The following is a 21,548-nucleotide window of genomic DNA, read 5'->3' as shown; positions in this document are numbered from 1 at the left end:
CAGTTGTTTGAGCCACAGATGGGACACATCACTGGAGCATAGAATACTTTGAATAAATAGTGTGGATTTGATGCTATGGTCCCTGAGCAATACCGTAAAAGAACAGGTAGTATGCTTTCAAGTAGAATATCGGTTATTTTTTTCAGCTGTAGGGGATTTTCCTTTGCTAAATAAACTCTTTGGTGATAGGAAAGAAAATGGCAATCCTTCTTCATGTAATAGTGTCAGTGGTGCCAGACATAGATTAATCTGTGAATCCTGTGGTTTTCAGATATGACTTGCTGTGTCACATTGTCACACATAATGTGGACAGGATTTCTCTCAGAAAAAACAAAAGTGAAAGTCCAGAAAACAAAGACATTTATGTACCTTGAGTAGAGTACTAGAAGGCACTCTATAATAATACCCCAATTCAGCAATAAGGAAGGCAGAATAATGGAAATGAGCCATCTGTTGTTGCCAGCAGACTAGCTAAATTGAACAATGGAGGTGTCAGTGACCAAGCTATACACAGACTGCTTGGAAAAAAAGACGTATTCCTGACAGTATAGGACCTGTCCTTGTACAACAGAGGCAGAAAAGGTAGAACAAGTTTGGCTAAATAAGGAGTGAAAATTTTCAGATTGGTAATGAGAGAAAGTGAAGACTTTGGAGATAAGAATGGGAAGATTTCTCCAGGATGGGCTTGTCTGCCCTTCCGCTCTGTTTTCTTTGTATTAACACTGACATTAATGAGACAGATTGGAAATCCTCATCAGGGAGACCTCCTTGTAAGTTAGAGTAATTTGGTTTGCAAGACTTCTTTCATATATTAGGATGTAGGGTTCCCTGGGGAGGTATTACAGTGTCTCATCTTCATCTTCCTCCGTTCTTCATTTTTCTTTTGTTTGCATCCTGCTGTGTAGTTGACTAAGGCTATGAATCAAATTCTGTACTAAGGGTGATATAACTCTTACTGCTGGGGAATTAGTGTGGATTGGGTGACATAGCACAGGAAGAAAAGAAATCTCATTTAGTAAATGTTTCCAATACAAAGAACAAATATTTCAAAAGTACTTAGGTGACTTTGAACCTTCTTCTTTGCCTCAAAATTTACTTTGCACTGAAAGTGAAAGAGTTTGTCTTATGTTTAGTCTCTTCCAGTATGAATATGCGACATGAGGAGTGTGAAATTCAGTATTTCTTTTATGACCGTTTCTGTGGGATCAGAAGGGACAATTGAATGTTAGTTAGACTGAATTTGTGTGTGCTGTAATGCATATCTATAAGCCAGGGTGATCAAATTATAGCCTGTGTATTTGGCTTGTGAGATCACACCACACAAGTTGCTGCCTCTCTCTCTCTTGGGAGAAATGAGGAGCTGCTATTATAGCAGTAAACAAAATCTGCATGAATACTGTGAAAATGTTACTACTAGTAGCTAATAACAGTAGTAGCTTATTAGAAGTGCTGTCAAACAGCTTACAGACCTGAATGATGCATTCTTGATAATTCCACATTGATAGAGAAAATGTCCACATAATTGATGCATGCATTTTGCATATGAAATATGAGCTATCAGAGAGAAAGATTCCATTGTTTGTAGTGAAGTAATTTTAGAATAATTATTTAGCCCATAATTATAGAAGAAGTGAAACATGCTTTAGATTGTCTGCATTGTTACTCAGTAAAATTTGTCTTATTTGAATAGTGATCTCTTTGTAAAATATTTTTCTTGGTTCATTTTTTTCTAGATCGTAGCAAAGCTGAGATGGATCTGAAAGAGTTGAGTGAGTCAGTCCAACAGCAGACCACTCCTGTGCAACTCATTTCACCAAAACGCCAGATACGTAGTAGGTTCCAGCTGAATCTTGACAAGACAATAGAGAGTTGTAAAGCACAACTTGGTAAGTGTATGTTAGGAATACAGTGGACATCAGAAGGATACACTTGAGAAAATTCTGAATTTGAGTTTAAAAGAAGTTTTCAAATAGTAAAACCTTCAATACTTATGCATTAAAACGAGAGTAGAGGATATTGGAAGTCTTTGAGACAACTAGAATGCACTGAACTAGTTTAATTTAAAATACAGTGAGACCTACCATTTAAATTTTTTGTCAAAAAGCTTTCATCTTTTAATCTGTTTTTGTACCATTTTGATGTAGATAGTGTGACAGATTTATAGTCTTTACTATTTGCATTGTTAATTGAAAAATTCAAGAATTGTACCTAACTTGTCAGTTGCACAAATTTCTGTATCCAACCACGCAGGAGCGGAATGCTGTCAGAAGCATTAGCGTTGTCTAGCACTTAATTAAAGACATTCTAGACACTAAAAAAATTAAGAGAGTTTCCTGCAAAACTTACACAGTCTAAAATTGATTCTGGAAACACACTTGTAAGTAACTTTAATCAGGTGAATAGTGTTACTGATTTTAAGGTGGTTTCTCGTGGATAAAAATAATTCCTCTTTGTATTTGCCAGCACTGGGTCCTGAGTTAACAAAACAGCTTGCAGGTAGTGGGGAAAAAAGCAGTGAAAGGAGGGCCGTTGAATGAAATAAAAATATGAACTGGAATATGTGGAAGAGAATTCTTACACATTCTGGTATTGAGATAGGGCACTAAGGGAACTGTTTATAGCTTAAGGGACTGACAGTTAAGATAATGGTATGTATACACTTTGTTCCAGTATATTGAGTATTTTTTCTTGTGATGTCAGTCAGTCTCATGTCAGCATGGAATGTACTTTCCTCCCCACAATTAGGAATAAATGAAATATCTGAAGCTGTTTATACTGCAGTAGAACACAGTGACTCTGAAGATTCTGAAAAATCTGACACCAGTGACAGTGAATATAGCGATGAGGATCAGAAATCAAAGAATGATCAAGATGATGGAGACGACAAAGAAGGTACAAGAAGTGACAAAGAATCATTGAGCTTGAAAAAAAAACCTAAGCCCCCAGCACAGAATGAAGACAAGGAGGAACTTAAAAGCACAAGTCCAGAAGTAGAGAAAATAGATGACCCAGTCAAAGAAAAGGCAATTACAGACACTGAAAAAGAATTTTCTGAAAAGGGAAAAAGTTTACAGCATACAGGAAAAGAAAAGCTGAAAGGTAAAGATGAAACAGACTCTCCAACTGTGCATCTGGGACTGGACTCTGATTCTGAGAGTGAACTTGTCATCGATCTAGGAGATGATCATTGTGGCCGTGAAGGAAGGAAAAGCAAGAAAGAGTCTAAAGAACCTCCTCCAAAACAAGATGGTAGGATGAAATTCTTTCCTTCCTTTTCTCTTCTGTTCTGGAGGGCTGTTATCAAAGACAGAGTTGTTACCTATATTTTTGCATTAAGATAAAAGTATTTGTACTAAAGCAATTTTTAGGAACGATTTTTCATCTTTGTGACTATGAAAAATGTATTTAGTGCCCATTATAGTTCTGGTTTAAATAAAATTGTTTCACAGAGTTTCCTTTCAGCAGCGTAGAACTCTGAATATCCATAATGTTTGTTCTGTGACAAATGTAGAATTTATTTTGCAATTTTTATGACTTTTAGTTGAATCTTTACATTTTCATAGGCCTTCCAAAACTGCAGGTAATTCTAAGTGAAATTGAAAGTGGATTTCAATATTCCTGTAGAGAGAGACGTATATGAATATATTCTAGACATTATTTGTGTCCTGTCCATGATTCCAAGGCCCCTCCCTGCCTTTGTTCATGGCTATGAGATATTAAAATGCTTTGGTCCAGAAAAGAGATCCGATGCATGCAGATCTGAAGATCTTTGCCCCTTTCCAGAAACCTGTCACTGCAGCAGCCTTCTCTTCCAGACCTTTTTTTTTTTCCTCTGGCCACAGCCTTGGAGGAAACATCCAGTTCCCAAATTGATCTGATAGGTGGAAGTCAACTATAAACTCTGGAAGATTTTCCAATAAACATAGATAAATGTATATTTGGTTATCAGTGCCAGTTCACCTTTGTTTATAATTTTTTAGTATGCTATTTCTTCAGTTACTGTCCAGTCGTTCCTTTTGAGTGAATTTTTGTCCTGAAAGAAATTGGAATGACAGGTGTGAATGGTACCCAGAAACATCCCAACAAATGCTAACTTCACATATATCTTCTGAAGGGGGTCAGGCTGGGTTTTTCTGGGGTTTGCACTTTTTATTGTGTTTTGCTTAACGACTGGTGCTTCTGAATTGCCACCAACTTTACCTAGACTGAAACGAGTTTACTTGTAGAGTATCAATTGCCTTTTGAGGACGATAATTCAAAGTAGGCTGGAAGGTACATACAGCTCTTCCAAAAATCAGGTGGAAAATTATGCATCAGATGTGTTGGTGAAAAGCTGGCGTTACATTTTATGTTTGTTTAGTTGTAGGTAAAACTCCACCTTCCTCCAGTGCAAGCACCCAGTCTCTACCAGAAACTCCAGTACTTACCCGCTCTGCAGCCCAGACTCCACCAGCTGGTGTGACAGCAACTACTAGTGCTTCTTCTACTGTCAGTGCTCCATCCGCAGCCACTGGAAGCCCTGTGAAAAAGCAGAGGCCTCTGCTGCCAAAGGAAACCGCACCTGCTGTGCAGCGTGTAGTGTGGAATTCTTCAAATAAATTCCAGACGTCTTCTCAGAAATGGCACATGCAGAAGGTGCAGAGGCAGCAGCAGCAGAGCCAGCAGTCTCAGTCACAGCAACCTCAGTCCTCTCAAGGGACAAGATACCAGACAAGACAAGCAGTTAAAGGTATACACTTTCTAACTCAATGTGCCTGTGATGCCATAATTCCCCAGTAGTGATCTGTGCTCCAAGGCTGCCCAACCAGGAGTTCTTCCATATAAACAAAATCTCAAAAGTATGGTTCTACTCTGATAAGTGACTTTAAAATACAAGAACTTACTCACCATACCTGCTCTTTCTGGTGTGTATTTAGAGTCATGTCTCCTTATTTTAATGACAAAAAGTTTGTGTGTGTTTCTGTGTAAATATTTTTGCCATTCTTAGCCACCACAGATTTGGGAGAATGAACTGAATTATTTTCTGGATTATATGATAAAATTGTTAAGCATTCCACTTGCATGACTACCACTGTCACCTCAGTATTTACAAACCGGATCCAGTTTTATCTGACAAGAAGCTGATCTGTACAGTTTTTCATAGCGTATACTTTTGCAGCAGTCAAATTACCCAGGCTACATTTTTCTTTGAAATCCCTGTTGCTTAACTCTTAAAAAGACTTTGATGCTAGTTTCATGTGCAAACGACCATGGCGTTTTAGAATGTTTTCACAACTGTTTTCTTACCATCCATTTGCCAGAGGTTTGCTAGTAGTAGGTACATGGTAATATAAGCCCATGCTTCTATTGCTTCACTTCACAGAACAGCAACTTCATGTAAATCTAGATTCATTTGTAATTGCAAGTTAATAAACTGAACTGTTTAACGGGGTGCCTGATGAACAGATATTCTTCATTCTGCTAACACTGCTGGCAAGCCAGTAATTTCATTCAGAAGAAAGTTTCAGGTAATGGGTCATATATAAATGTTTACCAGAGGCACATTTCTCTGGTCCCAGACGGCTTTTGTGACTGACATTTAAGAAGTGTTGAAGAAGCAGTAGCTTTCTACTTGTAGACCGCACAAATGCGACACAGAAATACTGAGTGAGAAAGAAAAATAATTGTGAAACTTGAAGTCTTATTTTTAATAGAATCATACTTTAATATAAGAGCTTAATAATATGGGCTGAACTTTAAATGTTCAGCCTATGTGTGTGTTTTATCAGCATGTTTACTATTAAGCACATCATAGCAATGTTCCTTAAATACTGTATTCTAGAAATACATAAGATGAAAACTATAAAATCTATAGATTTCTCATATACTGAATTGGCATAAACAAAAATACAGTACATAGATAACTGTTATATTTCAGTAATTTCTGTTTTCAGGATATTGACAATGAAGACATCTTTTATAATATGAATCATTAAAAATAGATTGAAGAGTATTGCCTTTATTTTTTTTTTTAAATATTAAGGTAGATAAGTCATTAGGGATGAAAAATTGAGGGTCTTTTGCATTTTGATTTGTACTCTCAATTTTTAATTACCCACTGTTTAAGATCATTTGAAATATTGACCGAAGATGAGAAAACTTACCCTCTTTGAGTTAACACTGTGAATAAGTTCTTTGCTTTAATGAGTTAATCTAACGTTGCATTTCTTGCTCTGCAGCCAACCAAAGGCTAATGTTGATCTGGATATATGTATATTAAACAATTGCAACACTAATAATAATCAGTAGCATTAAGAACAAAAAAATGGGAATAACACCAGGAAGTATTCTAACTAGGCTTTCTTCAACAACAGCTCACTAAACCGTGTTTCAAAGCAGAAAGAAAAGAAACTCAATGATACGTTTCAAAATGATGGCAAATGAAAATGTCAAAGTCTAACTTACGTTTATATGTATGATGCTAGTTGGGAGTTCTCGGGATTGAGAGGTTAGGAAGCGAACTCCTAGGAAGTGGGATGGAGAAGTCTCAGATGGGAGGAACAGAGAGCTGAGGGAGACTTGTGCATTGGCCAGTCTAAAACAATACGTTTCAAAGAAATATTTGCTTCATTACCTTTAAGCCTTACAATTATGTGCAAGTTCAGTGGCTGAGCACTTTTTAACTAATTGATTAAATGGCACCATTGTATAAATAATGTAAGTCTGTGAAATGGTTAAGTGCACATATTTCAGTTAGACATTAAAGTCAGTAAGTTTGCCAATTGGTTTTCAGAATTGTTTATGTGATTGATCTGCTGTATGTTCTCTTTTCTTAGCTGTGCAGCAAAAAGAGATCACCCAGAGCACTTCCACATCCACTATAACCTTGGTTACGAGTACTCAACCTATTTCTATGGTTACCAGTTCTGGATCTGCAAGTACACTTTCTTCCTCAGTTAATACAGACTTGCCAATTGCAACAGCTTCTGCTGATGTGGCTGCAGATATTGCTAAATACACTAGCAAAGTAAGTTCTTCAGCAGGGTTTTCTTGAAATTTTGATTTTGAAGTGAACTTCCACATTTTTGACATTTCAGATTCTGAAATAACTTTATTTTCAGGTTGCCATATGTTGCAAATTCATTCTGCTAGGTAGGAGCAGCTAGATTTGGTGAGAGCGCAGAGCCGTCTTTTCAGACCTGGCTGAATAGTGCCACTGCCATCCCCAGAGTGCGTGTACAACAGGCTGCAGCTCCCAGACACTTTAGACCCTTCTCATGTTTCCCCTTTGCTGCTTCTTATTTATGTTTCATTGCGTTTTGGACCATTTTCTTTTTTTTCCTAAAGGTGTAGATATCCCTATAGCATCGTATTTACAGTAAACATTAATATTTCTTCATCTGTGTCCAATAATACATATACAAAAATGTACTTTTGTTTTAAAACACTGTATAGATTCATCAGTTGGTAGCTTGTCGTAAGTGTGTATTCATCTATTAAAACTGAAGCTAAGTCGTTAAAGGGAAGATGTGGTGTAATACTTGTATCATAATAGTGTCAGTGAAGGATGGGACAGCAGCTTTTCATCTGCTCTCTTGGATCTTTAAATAAAAATATTAACGTGAATATTGTATAAGGAAATAAAGTTGAGTACCCAGGCATTAAAAAGCATCAGAATTAATCTCAACTGTCAGCTTCCAGTATTCTCACTCAACCATATGGTCTTGGTGGGAATTTTTTGGGGGTTTGTTTTTTTTGTTGCATGGAGTTTTTCCCCCAAACTCATGTGTTTTGTGTTTTGGTTTGGTTTGGTTTTGTGTTTTGTTTTGTTCGTAAATTACATCAATGGCTTTTTATTGGAAAACTAGAAGGTCAAGCAGTTTACCAGTTCAGGACACTTAAAAACCAGAGTCCTGATGAAAAGTGTTATAGTCTTACCTTTTAAATAATTCTCTAAAAGCAGACCCAGATAAATATATTTGAGAGATATAGGGCATTGTTGATAGTAATGCAAGTTCACGTTAGAGTACCTGAAAGGAAGTGAAAGTGGGTATCTCTTCAAAATACATATCAAAGAAATATTTTTTTTTCCATTTTGTCTTTCAGATGATGGATGCCATCAAAGGAACAATGACTGAAATATATAACGATCTTTCAAAAAATACTACTGGAAGTACAATAGCTGAGGTTAGTGTGAGATTAAAAAAAAAACAAACACTGCTTGTGTTTTAACTTTACTATGTAACTATACGTAAAAAGTGTTATATATTGAGACTGTCTAGAGATCCTAATTTCTGTGCTGTTTTAGAAGCAACGGTTAGAGTGGTGGAGAAAAACACTGAAAAAGTACCAGATGGGCTCTATAAGATAAGCAGCAAGCCATAAAGGCCAGATCCTTAAAGCTTCTGTCGAGGATTTAATATTGTGTCACACTGTTTAAAATCAGAAATTAAGTCTTATTTTGAAAATATCTTTTTTTTTTTTTAAATAGGCATTTGTCCAGTTAAGTCTTATTTTGAAACTATCTTTTTTTAAAATAGGCATTTGTCCATTAGAGGAAGACATTTTTAATTTCCTCCTAGTGCAGTAGCTTATTCCACTTACGGGATTATGACCATAATTGTGAATGCTTCTTGAAAATACTTTAATACTTTTTGAATTTGTTACGGAATGCTAGACATTGCTTTTTGTCTCCAAAGATAGCACTTAGTATCTTTTAAGTGTCTCCTTTAAACTTTGAAAAAGCGGATTAAGCAGTGTAAACTAAGCATGAATGTGAACAAATAAAGCTCAGAGTTAAATTTTTTTTAAGTAAAGATTTCTTTGCTTGTTTTAACCAAAACTAGGAAGCCACAATTTTGAGCAATGACATTTGTATTCCTAATCCACACCGAATTAAGAATTTTCTTTCCTAAACCTCATCTAGCTAAAAAGAAAATAAATGCAAACAAAACTGAGGAATAGTTTTTTTATTCCAGTCAGAGAAGTTTGAGACTCAACTAATTTCAGAGGAAGCAAGATCAAGTTCAATAGAAGTGCTTCTTGTTTTCAAACAATCCTGTAACTTTTATGGCAATAAAATAATACATAGAATACTTCAGACTTTGGTTTGGGGTTTACTATGGTCTTGTCCTCATGTTTGTATGAAGGAGCCTTGATGTAAGTTGATGATCAGGTTCTTTGCTTTGGGCATGTTTTTCTGGATAATAATTACATATTATACATTCCACCCAGTTTATTATTACTGTTATGTTTTTGATATTTAGATTCGGCGTTTGAGGATTGAGATAGAAAAACTCCAATGGTTACATCAACAGGAGTTGTCAGAAATGAAGCATAACCTAGGTATGAAAACAGCAGTCCAAAGCAGTGTGTCAGGTTTTGTCCCAAACAGAAAATCCAGATGCTTGCAGTGCGTATTACCCTCATCGTGTGATGCTGCACATTGCCCAAGTGAAAGACAGAAAACCTTGTTCAAATGTGCTGCGCTGATGTTAGCGGACACCTTCTGAGTATGCACCCAAAGTTAATCTGCACACACCAAACAACAGGTGTTCAGCCCTCTGAGACAGATCTAGGCTAAAGAGAGCTTTTGATAGCACAGAACAACTCTTGATTTTTATGCATCATTGGATAATCCCTCTTCATGAGATATTTTATGCTGATTATTTCATACCAATTCTCATATGAACCAGATTCTGTTAATACAGCCCCTGGGGGAACCTGCTTCCTCTGCTGTCTTTGTAGATTGTAGCTGACATTTTGGTTCAGATCAGCTGTGGGTGTACAGGGTTGTTTATGTGAAGTGAACAGACAACCTTGGCTCAGTCTTTGTGCCAGACTGTCCGTGAAGTAAAGTCAAAACACTACCTTAAACAGATAAAAGAATATTCCTTCTTGGAGGGGGATTTTAACCTCCACATTCACTCAACCATATGGGCAGGAAATGAAACCATGATTAAAATCTGATTACTCTTAAATGATCTTTTTTTTAATGCACTGAACTGTGGGAAGAGGTTTGCAATTGCGTGATAAAGTCTCCGGTAAGGTACATGCAGCCCAGATGGCCTTAGGACTGTGTAATAGTGTCCTTGTCCACTTTTTGACTTTCTTTTTGCGGGGCACATCTGGAATCAAAGTGAATTAAGGGCTGAGTAACCCCATATTCAGGCTCATGTCTTTCCTTTGTTAGTAACATTTTGCTCTTTCAAATAACGATAGACCAGTTTTTGCACTGCTGCAGTCCAGCTTTCTTCAGAATTACTTGGGTATGGCAACAGTCACAGAACTGAATCTCTAGGTCTGCTCAGAAATAAAAGAAAAATCCTTTAAACCCTCTGTCACCAGTCTCATGCCACTGTTTTAAATAAACACCCTTAATGGTGTGTTGAAAGTATGTCAGCTTGGAACACCTTAATTGTACTTGCCCGCTTTCTTGAAGATTCTGTCAAGCTGTCTGTAATCATGGTCACTCATAGTGACTGAGGTATCGGTTTATAACGGCATGAATCGTGGGTGGCTCTCAGACCAATCGTGAAATAAGGCTCAAATTTACAGCGTTGTTCACGTAGCGATGAGTTTTTACAGCTTTGTCAGTGTCCCTCTCGGAACTTTCATGTTTTTCTTTGTAACGAAACCAAGATACAGTGAACAATCGATGCGTTGTTGTTTATTTATGAGACGAGGAGAACTAGAATTCTCTGTATTTTGTGAATATTGGAGCACAACACAAGTTTGGGCTTGTAAAGGCGAAGTACGTTAGCAGCAGCTGGATCATCGTTCTTGTGGTTATGCTGCACCTGGTACACCTGGATTCTGACCCTTTGTGGGACACCTAGAGCGAAAGTGTTAAACAAATGGAAGGTAACGGTTAAGGGTAAAAAATCATGGTGCCAGAATAAGAGAAGAAGATGGAAGACTTTCATTTGTTGAGTAGGTATGAAACAGGGTTGCCCAAACCGAGGGAATATTTTGATTATTACTTTGAATTTCACATTGCCTTTAAACTCATGAAAATTATTGTTTTGCACCTTGCTGTTGGGGGGTGGAAAATGCAAACCTCATCTTTCTTTGCATTTTGAGTAGAACTAACAATGGCTGAAATGCGTCAGAGCCTGGAACAAGAACGAGATCGTTTGATTGCTGAGGTGAAGAAGCAGCTGGAATTGGAAAAGCAGCAAGCAGTGGATGAAACGAAAAAGAAGCAGTGGTGTGCTAACTGCAAGAAAGAGGCCATTTTTTACTGCTGTTGGAATACTAGCTACTGTGACTATCCATGCCAGCAAGCTCACTGGCCTGAGCATATGAAGTCTTGCACGCAGTCAGGTAATCTTGCTCTCTGGGTTGCCCGTTTCACCGCTGAGGGAGTTACGGTGGGTGGGTGGAACATGCCGTGGCCCAGCGCTCCTCGCTGTGTGGGTGCCGACCTGCCTGTGAAGAGTGACCGTGGACTGGTGCGCGTGAGCAGTGGCTACTTTCTCTTTTTTTCCTGTATTGTAGCTACCGCAACACAGCAAGAAACGGATACTGAAATCAGCACAGAAACATTAAATAAATCATCCCAACCCAGTTCAAGTGTGCAGCCTACGCCCACAGAGACAGCCAGCACCCCTAAGGAAAAGGAAGGTTCAGCTGATAAAAGCAAAGAGTGTGTTACAGTAAGTATCACTGTGGTGGTTTCAAACAAAAACAGTATGTAAGATTCCTCTGAAATGTACCCCTAAATGCTTCCCTGGATCAGCCAGGAATTTATGACCATTTGCGTATTTTAAAGTGTGTGATTTGGGGAGTGAGATAGGGAGTTGTGGTTTTTTTTCCTTCATCTTGGCAAAAAAAAAAAAAAAAAAAAAAAAATCTCCTTCTCTCCTCTGGGAACACCCTTTCCCCTTCACTCATTCCCAGTAAAACCTTGTGTTGGCTTGACTCATCCTTCCAGCCAAAGGGGACTGGACCTCTTTCTCTCTCTCTCTCCAGGACCCATCAGTGTAGCTTCTGGTCTGGATCTTTCGATACAAGTTGCCTTCTGATAAGCAATACTGACTGCAGCACTTCCAAGCCCTTCTTGCCTGGGGGTTCAGAGGCCAAGCTCAAGACCTGCATTCAAATCAACTTCCTTTCTCCCAACAGACTGCCACTAGGGTACCACAATGTTCCATAACACTGATACAACAATCCACCTGGATCTACAGTTAACGGAGCAGTGTGCAGTTACGAAATCCTCCATAGCATCTACTCTGATAGTATTCAGTAGGCAAGGATGAGCAAATGCTCTAATAAAAGGGACTTAACATTGCATATATAGAAAATGTTTATAGAGAAGATTCTGCTTTATAGGTAGGGCTTGACTATTAGCAATTTCAGCATCGTTTTTCTTCTGCCCTTGCAAGATTTATTAAATGAAAAAAATTTAGGGGGGGGGCTGATCCTTCAAACCCTTACACATGATCCCCCACATCAGTAGGAGCCTTGTTGTATTTTAAAATATTAAAAGCAAACTAATTTTGTAGTATTGTGATTCCAGCATGATGTCTCATCGAGATAGTCCTATAGAATTGGGAAGCATAGTAAACTAGAGAGCTGTGTTCATTTCTTGACACTTTTGCTACTGTCTGGTGTTAGATCTCTGGGCTTGACATGTCATCTAAGGGAGTAACTTGAGAAACAGATTTGGAGAGGGAAAAAGGATGTGCTGTTCCACGTGAATGCTTCGGTGAATTTAGTTAAACTCTGGCTCAGTCGATGTTCATAGGCATTGTTTGTGGCAGCACAGCCTTTGTATTACTGGGGAAATAGGGGACGGGATAAATCAGTTATCTAAAATTTTTGCCAGGGAATATTCCAGTTATACAGTTCTGGAATTGCTTTCACATAGATGTTCTACCTGAAACATCATGCTGTATACATTGATCATGTTCATAATTTGCATTTTGTTATTAACAAAGAAGTAACCTGTGAATTCATTAAGATGCAAATTTTTAACACAAACAAAACATCCAACATAAATTTCATATAACAATAATAATAATAACAACAACTAGGTGGAATTCATGTAAAAGCTGAGACTTCTACTGAGGTTGCCTGTGCTGTCTCTGCAGATAGCAACAGGTGTGACAAGCAACCAGCCTATAAAACTGGTCCAGGTACCGCAGACCACCACCTATATTCCAACTACTCAACCCACAATTGTAAGTACAACATCATCATTTAAAGTCTGCAGTAGTACTGTTCCTGGCATTAAAACTGCTCAGTATTTCTGGGGGGTTGTCTCCGTCTGCTGTGCTATCAAGATATGAATTCACTGGTATAGTCTCAACTTGCAGTGCAAAATGTTGTATTTTGCTGTGCAACATTCCACCGTCTCATTTCATCGTCCATTATTACGAGGATTCAGGAATTGTGTAGCGAAGGCACTGAGGACAGGCTTCCATTATACATTACGATGTTAGTTACTTGTCCGTTTCATGTATATACTTGACCACATCAATGTAAATATATAGAATTCATTTTAAGTATCTTTTAAATATCTTTTTGTCTATGGTATCCTAAAGAGATTTAATTAATTCTGAGCTATGCTTGATATTCCTGTGACATCTCAGTAACTATGAAAGAAAATACGCATTCATCAGTAGTGTATCTCCCATGCAGTCTTGCACATTAGCGTTACGACATGATGAGAAGTAGCACTGGAGTCAGACCTGGGGTTTCCATCAAAGACTTACCCAAGGACACTTGAATGTGTCTCTCACAGAAGATGGGACAGAAGTGAGTTGGATTTTTGTATTTTACGCACCACAACATCCCGTTATTTCAACTGGTTGTGTTCTGCAGTGCTCACTTCAGAGTCAGCACGGCACCCGAGCTGACCTTCTTCTTACCAGAGGAAATGCGCTGACACTGCACTGGTAACTAAAGGGCACGCTCGGTCTCAGCGGTGGGTTCAGCAGAGAAGCCCAGGTGTCGATAACTTCAGTCATAAAATGACCTGAGGCTAGGTAATTTGTAAGAGTAACTATGTACCAGTTTAACAGTGTACCTTAATCGCACCGTGACTGCGAGGCCTGATGTGCTATAGAAGTTTCTCTCTCTCTCTCTCTCTCTCTCTCCCCCCCCCTTGTGCGCCCCCCCGCCCTCCCCCAGCTGCAGGACACACGCCTCCGTGAGGGTGTGTATGTCTGGACACATGCACACGTACATACAGTATTGCACAGCCATTCTATTCCACACAAACGTTACTGCTCTTAGTGGGGATCATGACTCTTCACATTCCTAGCGGCTTTTGAACTGTTCATTTTTGTCTCAGCTGAGAGCACTGTGCACCTTGCAGCATTGGCCCTAGGCTGTTTGGACTGAACTCCCCTAACAACAAGGTTTTCTATGTGTTTTAAAATCAAGTCGTGAACATCAAAGACGTTAGGCTTTCTCGTGAGTAGCTGAGAGGTTGTAAGATCGTAAGGTGGTTTTGTGTCACGTTCAGAACAATGGCAGTGAGCTTCCTCGGTTTTCTGTAATACCAAGTGTATTGAGTTATGTAAAGCATAATTGGAACGTCTGAAAGGTTTCAACCTTTATTTGTGCATGTTTAAAACTTTGTACACATTTGCGTTAGTCTTGCACAGCTACAGACACCTCTGTATTCTAATGACTGCACGTGCAATTTAAGTAATTTTAAACCTTAGTGCATGTTTATGTATGCAAACTGTACCTATGTGTAAAACTGGCAGAGGTGGAAAATTTACCTCTCAGGGAATGATCTTAACGCATTTAAGGAGTCTCGCACATTCCATATCCCGACCGCTGTAAGAACTGAAACTTAATTTTTTCATTTGTGTAAGTGTGTGTATTTAAAGGCGACTGTGGCGACCTTGACTTCCCCACCTGTAGTACTAACAGTGACTGACCCAATGGCTCAGTAGGGTTCAGTTTGCACTTTGTGTCCAACTAGGAATTTCTTCCTCTGAACAACTTCCAGCGTATCTTCTGGGTACCATTTCACTGAACCTCTATACACATCTGAAATCATTACAAAATGGCAGTAGTCTTGAATTTATTTAGCAAATTGAGTCCATGTTTGGTTTTTATTCTTTCTGCAGTTACAATAATGTAAAAATATGAACTCATCGTCTTTGCATTCCAGGGAATGGAATGAGTAGGCTTCTGGAAGGCACAGACTTTGTCACAAAGGAGCTGATAAACACTCTAGGCTGTAATCCATCTCCGTAGGGATACTCGCAGTCTTTGTTGAACACCGTTAAGGCGCTAATGTGGTTTCTTAAAACAGTGTGGGGAAGCACTGGGCTTCAGTGAGCTTGTATTTCTTCTTCCGTGCTCTCTTTGGAATGTCACACTCCCATCAGGGGGAAGATCTGTGCATCCCTTTCAGGTTCCTCAAAATCTCCCTCCCTGTTCCTTCCACCAACTATTGTGAACTGACACGGATGCATTTGTTCGGTCACCAGTCGTGCATCGCTGGAATTGTATCAAAACGTATTTGCCGTTTGTACGGTACAGACGTCTCTAGACTTTCTCACATTTTTGGAGGAAGGTTAAGATACAGACTTAAGGTTCAATAAATCTTTTTCCAGATCTTCCAGAGTGATGTGACCTTGACCAGATTGTTTAACATTCTCGTGCCTTTGTCTCTGCATCTGTAGAATCAATTTACCACCTTTAGAGATGTCCTGAAACGTCATTTGTCGAGATTTATAAATCATGATCTGTATGATGGAAGTGAAAAGTTTATTCTATATTAATATTTTTACAGGGTGTATAAGACAGTTCCCAGTAATGCTGATGTTTTATTGATTTGTGCAAAAGTTACCTTAAGTACTTTTTTTTTTTTTGTTCCAGTGGATGTTCTTTGCTCTCTTTTGTGTAGACGGAATGCATGGGGGAGTTCCTTTTGGGGAAAAAGATTTAAGTAATGTGTAACAAGAATATACTTATAAACAAGGGTATTTTTGTACTCCAGTTTGATTTGTCAAAACTTTTTCAAATGACAGAGGATTTTCGTAGCCCTTTTTCTGCTTCCCACGTATGAGTTTGGGGAATATACGTAACTGGGTGTAACTATGAGAACCTAACTCTCCAAGCACAGACAGAGTGCGTACAGTACCTATAGGACCACCTGTCCCTGTAATTGTAAGGCAGTAGTAATAATACAGACAGACTCTTGGCTATAGGAGGGTAATACACTACTTCCTACCCTGGAATGAGGTAAAACTGCGGTAATAAAGGTATTAATTCTTGCACAAAATTGGAACTTGTTCTGGATTTTCCCTGGAAAATAAATCTCTATTTCTGTGGTCATATTTATGTGACCTTTAACATAACAATATGTTTCTCTTGATTTTAATCCACAGACCATTCCTGTAGTGGTAAGTCCTTCTGCTGGGACAGTGGCAATGAGAACTGGAGTTCAGTATGTTCAGACCACAATGCCAGTCCAAGTACGAAGAGTCTAACTGCTAACAAGAAGTCCATACAATTGTTGGAATAAATAAATCTAATAGAAATGTGAAAAATAAACACAGTTCTTTGGATTAACCTCAAAGGTTCAGACTTTAGCTTTGTATATGTGTACAAAGCATTAACTACACTACATTAATGTAAAGCATTAGCGCTGGCTTAGAAAAGCTGAGGACAGGTAAGATCCATATTAAATCTATGCTTCTTTTGTAAATAATGTACAATTGTGGATGTCATTAAAGTTAGAGTACCATCTCCTTTTTATATTTGTATTGACTTTTAACTTATAAAGAGCGTTTGAAGTTGGAAAAGGAAGGTTTAATATCACAAGCTAACACTGAAAACTGGTCTTGGGGAAACTGCAGTTAAGCATCAAGTAATACAATCATGAGAATCTGAACAACTCGATTTGCATTTGGATTGAAAACAATTTCTGCACTTTGAAACTCTTGTAGAATTTCTTTGAGCAACCGAGCGATGAAGGGTATCTTTATTCAGTTAATCGTATTAGGCAAATTGCGACATTTCCAATCTGTGGACCTGAAATACATAAAAGACATTGTTTTTTACTATGACCAGACTGTTAAAATTTATATTGTTTACAGGTTAAAATTAAGTTAAAATCTCATTGAGTCTAATACCGGAAAAGTCAGACAGTGTAGTACCAGCTGGTTGTAGCACATTTGTGATCGTTGATATCAAAGATTGAGAAAAGTAGAGTTTGTTCCTATGCTTCACAGTTCAGGTTTCTGTTTTTTTTAAATCCTCCAAAAGGACTTTGAACAAGAACTAGGTGTGAAGAGAATCATGGATCGGGAAACGTGGGCAAAGGACTTCTGATGCTGGGCCAGAGCATGTATTATTTATATGATGGAATTTATGTTTTTATGTAAGCATGAAACAGTACAGTATGAGAGAAAGTAACCCATGAAAATGCTGTCTGTTACACTTATACTGTAGTACCATTTTGTATGTTGTGTAAAACGAAAGCATTGAACAAAGCAAAGGTGATGTATGTATATGAGAAAATTAATTGTATGATATCATTCCAGTACATTCTGTTGTACATTTTAGTCATGTTAATTTCTCCCATTGTTTATAAAAGAATGCGGTTTGTACAGTCTCCAGCTAGTACCCATATTAGAGGGAAGAAAGTATTAGAAGAAAAAAAGCGGAACAGAATATTCGTGAATTGCAGTTGTGTCAAAAATAGCCTAGCTGGCCTTATTTGTGAAGCATAATTGCTTTTAGCATATGGAAGTATTTTTTCACATTTTCTTTGTATAAAATTTGTATTAAACTTAAATATCTTTTTTGACAATTGTGTTTCTTTGTGACTAAGACAGCTGACACACACGATATGCTTTGGGTTTCTCCAATTTTTCAAGAAACTTCACAATTTTTTTATTAAACTGTTTTAGAAAAATGTTCTGTGTTCCTGGATTTCCAGTTTCGTTTCAGTCTGGATGAATGTTCATTTCCGCACAGTCTCCAGATCATCGATAATTTCACTTCTGTTGGGGTCTTCTGTCGCAGAGGTGCGGGACCTTTGCATCCGAGCCTGAATCCCAGTCAGATCTGAGAAAAAAGCAAGCCATGCTGGCGGTCTGTAAATGAGTCGTTTCTGTGTAAAAACTCGGTAGTGTTTGTTCTCTCTTGGTTGTAACGGCAGCGAAGGTCCGCTGCTTGTGCGGCATGGACTCACTGGTTGGACTGGGGCTGGACTGGCGTGTTTGTAGGTTAGAGGTGGCGGCTTTCATGCCAGGCAAGGCTGCTGTGTGTGCCTTAATGAGCTGTTAGAAGAGGCGGGGAGCTAATGCAGTCGCTCATGTAGCATCTCCCCAGGAGTACTGTCTTAGAGCGCCCGCTCCTGCAGTTACCTTGCTGCGTGCGTTTGTAAAGCAGCTAGTGTCAGTGTTCCCAGTAGGCGCAGAGCGGGAAAGCTGGAAGTGATCTGGCCTTCACCATGTCACCTGGGTGCTGGTATCTCCAACAGAAGCTCTTGCGTTAGGAGGAAAAGGAAAGATGAACTTTATCTTTTAGCCCTTAACAAGAATTGTTACAGGAAGCCATGCCGCTTTCTGATGCCTGTTTCAGCATGTGGGGTTTTTTTTCTTTTAATGGACATTTTTTTTCTATGAAAGAGTTGGTTTTCTTTCCTCATGTGAGTATGTGACCAAATCCTAGTAAAGATTATATAAATGTAAAATAGTAACTGCCAACAGGAGCTACCAGGTCAAGATCCAACATGTCATCTTGGATACTCTGGTGGCTAGTTTTTCCATGTTTCAGCTCGCTCACTGAAGTTCATTGTTTTTCCTGAAAACTGTTTTGCATTAACTGAAGTGAAGGTCACACCTCTGCCTTGGGTGCTGTCGGAGGAGATGACGCGGATGCGGTAACTATTTAAAAGATAGGCTGCAGCTTTATTGAATGTGTGATCGAGGACCCTGACCAGGCGTAAGCTGTATCCACTGCTCGTGTCTAGAGCATCCCTCTGCCCTGTGTGGTGTATCCCTTGTGCATTTCAGAACAAAGGTTGAGAACAGTTCCCGTGCCGGGTCTGGGATTTTTCCCTCTCGCTGGTGGTGAAGGTTCAGCAGCTCTGGTACCCAACTCGGTCCTGGGGGGAGGTCTGAGTCTGGGTGGCTGCCCCTGCCTCGCTGGCTGCGAAGGGCGAGGGCAGTCAGGTGTTGATGGGGGCCGGGGCGGGAGTAAACTCTAAGTAATAAAAAGCCTTTCTGGCCGTATACCGTCCTGGGAAAACTTGTTTTCCCCCTTTAGCTACAGGCCCCAGTGTCCCTCAGGTTTGCCAGCCTGTTACAACCTACTGAAAGACGGGTTTTGGGGACAGCTCTGGTTCCCCCACACACTCTGGTTTTGGGGACAAAACTGATTTGTCTTGGAGTCTGGGCTTAGAAATGTGTGTATTGTTACTGCTTTCATTGCCACCTGGGCCCGCAGTCTGGAAGGAGGGGAGACTTGCTGGTGCTCCCTGTCTGGGCCAGTCCGCTCCGAAGCGTTGTCGAGCGGTGGCAGCGGTTGCCCAGCTTCAGCCTCACCTCGGCGAGGAGCTAACGCTGCTCCAGGCGCTCGGGGTTTCAGCCCCCAACCAGGAGCTCACCATGGTGAGGTGTCGTCAGAGAAGCCTGATGGTGGCTCAAGGACGTGAGGGACAGACAGGTGGACCGGTGCCATACATGTTCAAACTGGGCTTTGCAGGCTGGCTCCCAGCGCGGGGCTTCAGGACTCGCCATCAGCGCTGCCGTCACCTTCTTGTGCTGCTGTCACCTTGTGTGCTGCTGCTTGCTGAGTGGGCTCTCCAGTGCTTCAGCCATGGAGATCCAGGCGGTTAAATCGCAGAGGAAATGGAACAGCCAAGAAGAACGCTGCCTGGCCGCAGCCGCAGGCTCCCAAGTTTCTCATCCTGATGTGCCACCACGTGGTGCCGTGTCCGTTCGGAGCGGGCGCTGCCAGGTCCTGCTGGCCACGCTCAGCCCAGCCCGCTGGATGCCGGCATCGCGTCCTTTGCCTGGGGGTGGGTGCATGGGACCAGAGCCCCTCTGAGGGGGGGGCTGCCCTTTGCGAGTCACAGAGGCTGGGTTTTAAAACTATTGTGCAGCTGGAACCGAAGGCATTTTAGAAATGAGATTATTTCTCTTCCCTTGTAAAAAATAATTTTTATAGAAAATACCACTCCTGAGCACCTGCCCAGCGTTAGCTGTGCTGCGCCTGCCTTATCTGTCCAGTTGTGTCCCTCAGGAAAATGGCTGAATGCCAAGAACTCGGTGGTGGTTACCCGCTCGCTGCTCCCCAGGTGGGGGTGGCTGGGACTCCGGGGTCTTGAAACGGCCTCACAAACCAGGATTCTGGTGAGGAAGATGGGACTTGGTGCTCCCACTCTGCGGGGCCGGCTGCCCTCGGCTGGTGGGACGGGAAACCCGCATGGAAATCTCCCTGTGGGAAGTGGGTGAAATGGCGCCATTACTACGGGTTCCTCCATCCCCAATGGTAACGTGTATTTTTGCAGTATTTTTTTTTTTTTTGTAGTTTTGTGGTTATTTGACAAAATACGCTGTTGTTGCATCTGAGCTATTCAAAGCTGGGCACGGGCAAAGTGGTGTTTTTGTCAAAGCTGTTTCAGAAACGCTTCAGCTGCGGGTCCTGGTTCAACAGGATGGCTGCAAGTGTGAAGGCAAGAGCCCCAAGGAGATCCCCTCTCAGTGCCTGTCATCTCAGTGGCTTTTTCTGTTTGTGACGAGCTGCGTTTACTTTGTGTTGCACCCCACGACTTACTGGAAGTGGTAAGTGACAGCAGATGGCTGGAGACACCCTAAGGATAAGACTTGGGGGAGGGAGGAGTATTTTGTGTTGGTCCTTCACCTGAAGAGGATGCGGGGAAGAGCAGGCGCCTGGTGCGGTTCAGTCCCTGCGAAGGTCGGAGGTGGGCTCTGGCAAAAGGAGCACGTTATGCGGGTGCAGCGCGGCGGGTCACGCGGGACAGGCTCAGGGGAGGTAGATCTGAATTCTGCTCTCGGTGAGCTAGGAACCATCCCGAGCTGTGAGCCGGGCCAAGGCACAGGCAGAACTGGAGCTGGCTGCTGAGCAAGAGGCAGTCTTAGGAAAAGGAGCAACAGCGACTCCATTGAATCCCTCTCGGAGGCAGCGCCTGCAGCGCCTAGAGGCAGGAAGAGCAATCCTGCCCAGGAAGGCTGTCTCTGATCCCTGGCTGCTGGGAGAATTCCTTGACTCCCGATTCCCAGTGATGGCACGGGTCATGAATCCCTCTTAATTTCTGAATGGTCATTGTTGTGGTTGCAAGTTTTCCAGCAAGCGTGTTGTTTCTTTTGTTACTTCTCATTTTAAGTGTTCGGTAAGCTCCCTGTTCTCAGGATAAGAGGCCTTCACAGCGGACTTTGCCGTTGCCGTTTGCTCATCTTTCAACAATGTAGGTAGCCAAAACTCAGGAAAAACAAAGAATCTGCAGGCTTTGTTCTACTCACACTTTACATATTGAAATAAATGGTACACTTGTTATCAAATTTGGTCTTTTAAAAATAAATTATGACCTTATTTAGAATCCTGGCATGCAAGAAAACCTTGGG

The 21,548-nt window shown here is 40.5% G+C and overlaps 1 protein-coding gene across 9 annotated transcripts in view; it reads left to right on the top strand.

Moving 5' to 3' along the window:
- ZMYND8 (zinc finger MYND-type containing 8) overlaps positions 1-17,764 on the top strand; it is a 76,638-nt gene extending 58,874 nt beyond the window's left edge. For 8 of the 9 annotated variants that reach the window (XM_056353381.1, XM_056353386.1, XM_056353388.1 and 5 more), the window contains 9 exons: positions 1,734-1,886; positions 2,746-3,249; positions 4,361-4,729; positions 6,816-7,006; positions 8,086-8,166; positions 9,246-9,324; positions 11,065-11,304; positions 11,479-11,636; positions 16,338-17,764. In XM_056353381.1, coding sequence (XP_056209356.1) covers positions 1,734-1,886; positions 2,746-3,249; positions 4,361-4,729; positions 6,816-7,006; positions 8,086-8,166; positions 9,246-9,324; positions 11,065-11,304; positions 11,479-11,636; positions 16,338-16,439 — 1,877 coding nt within the window. In that variant the 3' untranslated portion in view covers positions 16,440-17,764. Of the gene's footprint in view, positions 1-1,733; positions 1,887-2,745; positions 3,250-4,360; positions 4,730-6,815; positions 7,007-8,085; positions 8,167-9,245; positions 9,325-11,064; positions 11,305-11,478; positions 11,637-11,952; positions 13,488-16,337 lie in introns of those variants that run through there. The other variant, XM_056353387.1, reaches the window with a different exon arrangement.
- The last annotated feature ends 3,784 nt before the right edge of the window (positions 17,765-21,548 follow it).

Source organism: Falco biarmicus, chromosome 10 (assembly GCF_023638135.1).
Source record: "Falco biarmicus isolate bFalBia1 chromosome 10, bFalBia1.pri, whole genome shotgun sequence".
In the NCBI taxonomy this organism is placed as follows: domain Eukaryota; kingdom Metazoa; phylum Chordata; class Aves; order Falconiformes; family Falconidae; genus Falco; species Falco biarmicus.
The sequence above is the reverse complement of the archived record's forward strand: the minus strand, read 5'-3'. Positions and strand labels throughout refer to the sequence as shown.